General features: G+C 44.0%; 1 protein-coding gene across 1 annotated transcript; it reads right to left on the reverse strand.

The window, feature by feature from the left end:
- Positions 1 to 531: 531 nt before the first annotated feature.
- Positions 532 to 8,918, reverse strand: btg1 (B-cell translocation gene 1, anti-proliferative). The gene is made up of 2 exons (XM_069670709.1): positions 8,487 to 8,918; positions 532 to 4,883 (listed from the first exon to the last, which is right to left on the reverse strand). The coding sequence occupies exons 1-2, from the start codon at positions 8,629 to 8,631 to the stop codon at positions 4,483 to 4,485; spliced, it is 546 nt and encodes a 181-aa protein (XP_069526810.1). The 5' UTR covers positions 8,632 to 8,918; the 3' UTR covers positions 532 to 4,482.
- Positions 8,919 to 9,135: the final 217 nt, after the last annotated feature.

Raw genomic sequence — 9,135 nt, forward strand, 5'->3', positions numbered from 1 at the left:
GCCTTTTAAGGGAAAGCAGCAAAGGGCTTATAAAACGTTCCACAGCGAGACCAAAAATATGGAGCTACATCCACATTTCTGACAGCCATGCAGACTGCCAGAGAAGCAGAGTCTCTCTTGTTTTCCACAACATTATTTGACTTTAAGGCTCTTATTCCGCCTTCTTTTTAGCTCATTAAACAAGAACCAGCAGGATATACGCTTATACAATGTGTGACCTAAAGTCTCTTCATTGAAAAAGTGCAGTATACTGTCCCAAGAGAGGGTACAAATGTTAGCGAAACAGCAGACTTGATCTCCTCTCCAGTCCTTTTCAGCACAGATGGCCCACTTGGTCCTCAAACCGGGAGGTCAAATTCCAATCTGGGACTCAGTGGGGCCGCAAAACCAGCGTCCAGGCGTACGTGGCTCTTAATGTACAAAACCCTCCTTCAAGCAAGCCATGAAATGCAACCTTCTGTTATTAAACGTAATGATTAATGTGCAATCATTCGTTAATACTGAGTAAATAATGACACAGCTCGCAGTGGATATGATGCCAAGATAGGAAATCTTTTATTACAGAGAAAAAAAACTTTTCTTCCAAAATATAGAAATCTGTACAACTTCCGCACAATCAATTTACATGAACTGTACAAATTTACAGCAGTTCATCACAACATACCCAAGGAAAAGAAACTGAACACGATAAAGATGTACTGACATGAGATCACAAGATAGACAGCTTTTCTTCTTGGGTAAGCTCAGATTTTTTTGTCTATTTTCTGGTTTTGTAGGTAAATAGAAAAAAAAAAAGGAAAAAAAAAACTGAAAAGAATTGAAAAAAAAGAACAAAGGATACGTCTACACTTACAGATCATGGAAACTAATATTTTTTACCAAAACAACTTTGGTCCTTGCCAACACTCCCATCACAAAAATGGCTTCACTTACGAAAAAGCGTTATCCATGTTAAAAGATGAAATACAAAAAGGAATACATCTAAAAACACCTCAGGATAGCAATTATTGGCACTTCCCATGTGTAATGTTATGTACTCTACCATTTGTTGTACAGTTACAATACATTCTACAATATGTAAAACACCTCAAATGTGAAAGTGGCAATAATTCAACTAATCAATGACAACTTTTTTTGACGACAACAACAACAACAAAACTGCTGTTCCCTTCCTGTTTCATGTCTTAACATGCACAACTTTTCCACAAGGGTATTTATTGAATGTCCGAGGCCTGAGTTTGGCAATACATTCCAGGAGAGACTCCTCGCGTCTCGAAAAAAAAAATGTCACACGACTTCAACTTGACATGTTTAGTGCATTTTATGTGCTATTTTACCTCTGACTACTCAAAGCACTCTCATGACGATTCTGTAACCTATGTGCGCACAAGCTGAATGGATGCCATTTAGATCATCAATATTACTGAGGACTTAAACCATTTCGGGTGGTGGTAGTAGAGTTGAGAAGGTGTCGAAAGGGGATTTTTTTTAGTTTTTGTAGCTCTAAAAACAAGGTCTGTTAAAAGTGGGTTAGATCACCAGACTAAAAAAAATCCTCTTAAAAAGAGGATGAAGAGAAAATGGGGGATGGCAAAGTGGAAAAATGAGAAAATCTACCAGTGTGACTAAAAATACATCGAGAGAAAAGTGAGACGATTATCTCGCGTCCGAAATATAAACCAATCTCAAAACATCTTGTCACGTGACATTAAAAAGCTTAAATGGAGCAGTGTGATTTTAAAACCGGTGTCCACCATGGAAACCAAAAGCTGTGGACGAGCTCCTCTCCATCTGGCCGTCATGGAATCACTGCTTTTCACAGATTGCTGAAGGGAGTATCAGCAGAGAGCAGGGGGGGGGGGGGTTATTAGGGGGTTGCAGTGCGTCAAAGGCTATAGCTCTATTACCCATGATCCTCTCAGGCTTAGGGGAGCTTAAACACCCATAGGTCTGGTGATGAGCGGTGAACCAGCCTGCCGTGACAGATTTGGCCAGCGGCTAAGGCCGGAGCGACGCCCGAAGCCGGCCCAGCAGCTGTTCCGGCTCGCTGTTAACCCCTTTGGCCCCAGAACCAGGAGTGAAGTGGGGGTACGTCTGACAGCCATCACGTCCTTTCATATGCATGTAAACAAAGTCGCAATCCAGTGAGATGAAAACAGAAAACAACGGCCTAGTACCCTCAAATCTTCATCTTTCATCTTAGACCCCCCACAGTGCAGCTTGAGCACGCCATGAGCGTGTGCTGGTTTTTACGTATCCATCACTGCTGAGGGAAGGGTCGAGGGCTTCTGGTCAGGGTAGGGGGAGGTTATAAGTCCAGAGAGAGGAGGGCTGGAGGGATTTTAGCTGCCCTGGACAAAAAGAGTCCGGCCCTGGCCCCCCAAACTCTCTCACACCAGCTCCCCCCTGTCCCCGCCTTCCTTACCCAGCTCCCCTTCCCCTGCTGATGGACGATGATATGTGTCACATTAAGTCTACCTGCATCCACAGGGGGTCGGCTAGCAGCGTGCTGGCTTGGCTGAACAGGAGGTCTGAGCTGAGGGGTGATATGTGGCACTTGAGGCACTCTAACCCCCACACCAGAAGGGGTGAGGGAGGGGGAGGGTGTTGAAGCTGCCAGGCTGGAAAGGAGACACCTCCAGTGGAGAGGGTCTGGGCAGCACGTAGAACCAGGCTGGCTTACATAAGCCTGATATTAGTTTAAAAATCACAAATGGCTCATAATTCATGACAATGAGGTCTTCGTAAGGCAATGCACACAGAAGGAGTCTCTCCCTTAAAAAAGACCTTGGAAATAGCTAATGTGAATGAAAATAGAAGGCTGACAAGGCCTGGTGTTGTTTTTAAATTCAAGTTAATTTCTGAACAGTCGGTGCTCCAGACCTCCCTTTGGCCAAAGTCTCACACAGTCATCACTTAGTCCAGACCTTTCTGACTAACTTCTCTCTCTATCAGCAACACAAATCACCATCTGTGTGTGTGTGTCTGGGGTGGAGGGGGGGAAACAGCTTAGCTCTGCATCCTGCCAGAGCCAACAGTGCCATATGAACGGATGAAAGAATGTTTCTTACATACCACCAAAAATACTCTCCGCCTACAAATCAACAGCTCTGAAATGTTCAAATACAGTGTAAAAAAAAAAGGGTTTTTGACATCCAGAGTTGGACACTCCTGATTTTAAAGACAGAATCAGTCCCAACGTGGGAGCTACAGAATGAACAAAACGGCTTAAAATGAGGAGGGCAATAAAAACGGCGTGAAAAGATGACATTCGAGTGGATGGAATGCAGGCGATTTTCTCTAAGAAGTACACATCCCACACAATCTAACGTCAAAGTGCATTCAATGTCAATTCTAACAGGGCCACATGACCAAAAAATTTGGGTAAAATAGGCCCCCCTTTTTGCTACACTTTGAATTTTGGTAATGCAGGAGATGACAAAGTGGTGGAAGGAAAAGGGGGCACAGTTAACAACACAGGAACTTGATTGTGATTTTCAACAACATTCATCAACTGAGGGGAGGGGGGGAGGAGACGGGTCCCCTCGCCCTCCCCCGGAAAAGCTACACATACATGGGTGATGGGAGGGTGACAGTGCAACAGGACACACTGGTATCCATAGGTAACAGGTGTCACAACACATTCCACTTGCACTTACATACAGGCCAAAAAAACGATTGAGATGAGGGGTTTCTGAAGCTTGGAGTTGGTGGTTGAAGGGGGAGGAGCTTAAGTTAAGACTGAAAGCCTTTGTCCAGCTACAAGATAAAGAAAGCTAGTTCCCTGTGGTCCAAAAAGGTGTTTTATAGAAAATAGAGATGCTCTCATTGGGTGTTTCTTTACCTTGAAGCGTAGATAACAAAAGGCTCAGCCTAAACCTCACTCCCCCTGCCCAGGAAACAAAACAAAGAAAATTGAATAACGTCTGGATTTTGAAATTCAAGGGGTAATTCCTGTTAAATATTCCTTACAATTTAGGTTTTGGTGTTTTGCGGTGGTGTGTCGAACATGTACCCATAGTAACCACAAGTAAGAAAAGTGCAAAGTCAATGATAGCCCCCTCAGAGATGGAGCTGATCACCATGTTGTTTACAGTCGAGGGGTGGGGGGGGTGGGGGGGGGGATGGGGGCGGAGCCAGTCTCCGTGGGGGTTCCTGGTTGGTTGGTTGGTTTAGCTGCCCCAACAGTTTCCATTTCCACAAAGCCTCTCCTAAAAAACCGGAGTGCCCAGCTGATCCAATGACACAACAGAACAGATGATAATAAGGGGGAGGGGTAAAAAATATCAAACCTACAAGGTTTCCATCACCTGGACGATAGGCCACATCCTCTGCTTTTTTTTCTTTTTCTTTTTTCTTCTTTCACTATTTCATTTCATATTCTTAGCTTTAAAAAGGCTCACCCTGGTCTGGTCACATGATCTGACCAGCCACGGCGTGACCCTGAACAAAAACGTAGGCCGGAGGCGACGGCGTGCCTCTTTAACTGGACACAGTCATCATATTGTAGGTTTTGGAGGGACTGGTTCTGCCCAGCACCATCAGTTCCTCCTTGCAGCTGATGTGACTGTCCATAGGGCTCATCGTCCCGCTGGTTCCTGAGGGGGAGCTGGCAGCCGCCGTCATAGGCATCCCCGGGGGGCAGGGCTGTGACTCGTACAAGACGCAGATGGAGCCGTCCTCGCCGATGCGGTAGGACACCTCGAAGGGGTCCACCCACAGCGTGAGCTCGCTGGGGAGCAGCAGGTAGAGTTGCTGAATGGTCAGGCCGATACGCTGGCCCGCCTGCCCCACCAAAGGGTCCATCTTGTGGTTGATGCGGATGCAGCGGTAACCTGAACCCTTGCAGGGCCTGTCTGGGAACCAGTGGTGCTTGTATTGCTCTGCAGGGAAAGAGGGAAGAGGAAAGAGAGGGAATTTAGTGTTTGTCACAATAGTTAAAAGGGGAAATTATGTCACACAAGAATTACTATTGGCAAGAATCTGCATATCTTACACAAAGAGATATTATGGACTACTGAGGTGAATTGTGATGACTAAGGTCTACAGTGGGCAAAGGTCGCAACAGAACGCAGACAGACTGTGCTTTCTGTTAGATAAGTCCACGTGATTTAATGAACACATCATGGTTGTAAAAACTGTTGTAAACTGATGTACCAACATAAAAACAAATAAAAGCCCCACGCTGAACTTAAAGATACCAAGAGAAATCTTGTCGTCTCCAAATGTTAAACAAGAACAGAGCTTAATGATTAAGAGGAGCGGATCTTAATCTATGTTCTGCTGTTTTGCCAGGAGGCTTTATAAGTGGTAATAAAATCAGATGGGATCGGACTTGTTAAAAGAAATCATAAAATACATTATCATGAAAAAAGCAAGTATGGCATCTTAACCAATTTATTGTTGTCATTACGTCTGTGGTAATAACAGTTCCTGCTTTACTGATATCAGATCTAGCGTATAAAAAAAGACAAAGTGTACTTATTGAAGCTAAAGTACAGGGCGTAGTTGTGTGCAGTAAAAAAAGAAAGGAAAGAAAAACACCACCACCTGTTCACAGGCCTGATAAGCAGCCATAAACAGGCGGCCAGTGGCACCCTGGGCCTACGTGACAAAAAGAAGGCCATTGAATTGCACAATCCCTCCCCGGGCCTGTCATCAGTGTCACAAAGTCTCCCATGACTGGCTGCACAAAAACACCAAAAGTGTCGAAGTCCCAGCCAGCCATCTGGGACACTAAGTCCCGCCTCTTAAAGGGAAAGGACCCTATTTTTCTCAGGGGTTTTTTTTCCCTTTCTGGTCTGTGTGGAAGGTTTCAAAGTACAGTGAAACTAGTGATTCAGAGTGACGCCGCTTGCCGCATGCTTCAGGCATTTTAGTGGTTAAGATGATGAGAGGAAAATTAGACTGTGGACTGCCTGTTTTCGAGTGTATGTGAGGAAGTGAAATATGGCTCATTCTTCCCACGAGAGTTCACTTCTGGCAGAAATAAGGCTTCCCAGGAGAGTCCTTTTCTCTGGCGTGCCTGCTACTTTACATATACCCCTGCAATTTACATTGACAAGACTCATCCATATTGAATTCCCATTGATGCCATCTGCATTGTGACCGATGAAAAACAAGGAGTGAAGTAGGCCAGCATTCAGGCTTGGGTCCGGAGGCCACCTGTATGCATCCAGAGGATAATAACCCCCCCTCCCTCCCCGTCTTATCACTAAGGGCTGTATACTGCTGAGCTAATGGAGGGGCTGGCACTCATGAAAGAGCAAAAGGGGCTGGATGATCTTTCAGTCACAGACTGGGCCACAAAGGCAGCTACCTACAAACCCTGGAGCAGCTGGGAAAGGATCAGCTCAGCAGGGCCTATTCTTAAAAACCAGGGCACAGGGGGCGGAAGAGGAGGGGGGGAGGATATAGCAAACAGAAAAGTAAGCAGACATGTGTGCGCTTAACCTTAAAGAGTTTAACGAAACTGGGTTGGTTATTCAGTGAAGCTGACCCCGAGCACTAGAAGCAGATGAAGGTATTCTGTTTTGGCCTCTCTTTCAGGGTAAATTCCATCTGAAATCAGCAGATAATCACGCTGCTGCTGTTAAACCGGAAGAATCGAAATCCTGCTAACAACAATTACACAACTATCTAGATTTCAATCTGATCATGGGGACTAATTTACCCACTTCCCTTCGCTCGGTATAAACAAGAGGAGCTCTGCTTTCAGCACGCAGACACAATAGTGAGTGATTGTGATGTTTCCAAGGACAAAAGAGCTCTGGCTGGCCTAGTTTAGTGGCAGCTAAACCCACAGGGTACTACAACATACTCAGTTACATTTTGTGCTCAAAATTATGCTTTTCAAATATATTTTACTTTGAAATGGACAGTTAATGTAGATAATATCATTTATACAGCTTTAAGCTGTTTCAACGCATTTGAAAATTACAGATTAAGACTTATAATTGTCACTGTTGTATAACTTATGTTTATGCACTGTAAATGTACACTGGATTCTCTTTGTTTCAGTGGATTTCCCCTCCATTTCCTCCCTGTTATGCTACGCTGCTGCCTCTGTATGTAATGTCCGCCTATAGGCGCCCACCAAAACATCCCCTCCCCCACATATCAGGCCTCACAGCCGCCTCCATTCAACTCCCAAACTTTTGTCTGTTTACAAACACCGCCGTCGAATTGAGCCCTTGCAGAAGTTTTCGATTAAATGAAACTTAAAATTAGTTTAAACGCAAGACATATCATTCATCTACAAATTATTTAAGGCGCTTTGAATTTAACATTAAATGCAGTTTCTGTTGTACACAAAAGTAGGTTTAATTTGCCTTCTATTACTATTCTACTTTTTCTTTGTTTCAATAACATTTTTTATTCTTATATAACATTTTTTATTTAACATTTTTTATTGTGTTCTTAAATATGTTTCATATCTATTTGGTTTTGCCTTTTGATCTCACATTTGACTAGAACCCAAATATCTGCGTTTAAGTAAGGCATGTTTTTGCATAAGTGTACTCCTTATGTAGGAAATGTAGGTCATCTGTTAAGTACTCAGTTGATGGAGTGAGGCAGATGTATGGCAGCTATAGGGCCCGAGCCTGGAATGTGTTTACAGCAGGAAATGAGAGACAATCCCCCTAGCAGCACTGCAAAACTATTGAAATACTCAATGTAAGTTACTATATTTAACTTAATGTAGCCTCAATAACCTTGATATTCATTTCTTTATAAGTGATTAGATTGCCCTTCGCTGTAAGTTGGTAATGTGTTTTAGCCGTTTTAATGAATGGGACGCGTGTTAAATATATTTAGTTTAAATCTATGTAGTAAAAATCAGAAGACAAATTCAACTAACACATAAATTATGCAAAACCTATGTTTTCACTTTTGCGTTCTATGTAAAAATAAGACACTTGTAATATTTGATGCGTTAGTATTAAAAATTGGTCTGCCATAAGACGTGTTATCATTATTAACCTTTATCGTGTAATGCATTACGTAATTGAGCAGCCTCTACCAACTCACTGGGGGCTGTTTTGCTCTGTTCGCTGAGAGCTTTATCGACCGAGGCGCACTTCCTTGTTTGAGCCAAGCGTCTCTTTCCACTCCCCCTTTTCTTCCCTCTGTTCATTACAAACAAAGTAACACATCTTACCGCCTGATTTTGCGTTCTAGTTAAAAAATATTACATTGTATCGATTTAATCGTCGACGAATCGTCCCTGGACCCCTCGCTGTGTTTATACTTGGATGTTTTTTTTCCCTCTCCGACGTGCGCAAACAGTGGTGCGCAATGGCATCGCTGATAGTGATATTTGGGAGAACAAAGAAAGGCTTCTTCTGAATCAATCTCAAACCAATTAGTAATCGAATTTAAACACTTGACGATTGAACAAAACATTACCTTAACACGTATGGTAGTAGTTTATAATATGAGGCATTTTCAGTGGTAGTAAATAGTAAAAATTCTGGTTTCCTTACCTGCCAAAATGTCCTGTAAGCTTTGGCTGAATGTTTGGACCTGTCGATCGTTTACGTGTCCTTTTACCCTCAGAAATCTCGTCAGAAATCCGACGGCGGCGGTGATCTCTGGTTTCATCGTTCCTCGGGCACAAAGGGTATGCATTGAGAAAAGGCAACGGCGACGGTCCGCGCGCGTTTGTTGTTTTTCTCTACGTGTTTGTCCAACCGTTCGTCTTTCTCTCCACTTCTGAGCAGCGGTCCTTATCTGTTGGCGCTTGTGTTGTTTCTCTTGGCATTTATTTGTCGAGGTAGAGGGAAGTTTCTGTTTTTCAGAGAGGGTCCGTGTGCTAGGACGGTGCAGTGCGGAGAAAAAGACGCCTGTTATTGGTAAATACAGGGGTTGGGGGGTCCCTTGATGCCACGTTGAACAGCCCTCCCTCTTCACTTTCCTCCTCCAGAGTGAGGCTTAAAGAGTGGGGGAGCGGCTTTTTATAGCGCCCCCTCCCTCCCCCAACAGCACCGTCACAAGCTGCTACAGCAACAACAGCTCACCAATGGCGGCCCTGCCTCCGTCTGACGAGCCACATATAGGAGGAGTGCAGCGTTCACGTCACCGCTCTGAAAATAAACAGAGGTACACAGCGTGAAACCGCGCTGCGTTCACAGG

Source organism: Semicossyphus pulcher, unplaced genomic scaffold (genome assembly GCF_022749685.1).
Source record: "Semicossyphus pulcher isolate SPU_LCO1_2020_fin unplaced genomic scaffold, fSemPul1.0.p SCAF_20, whole genome shotgun sequence".
NCBI classification, from domain to species: Eukaryota; Metazoa; Chordata; class Actinopteri; order Labriformes; family Labridae; genus Semicossyphus; species Semicossyphus pulcher.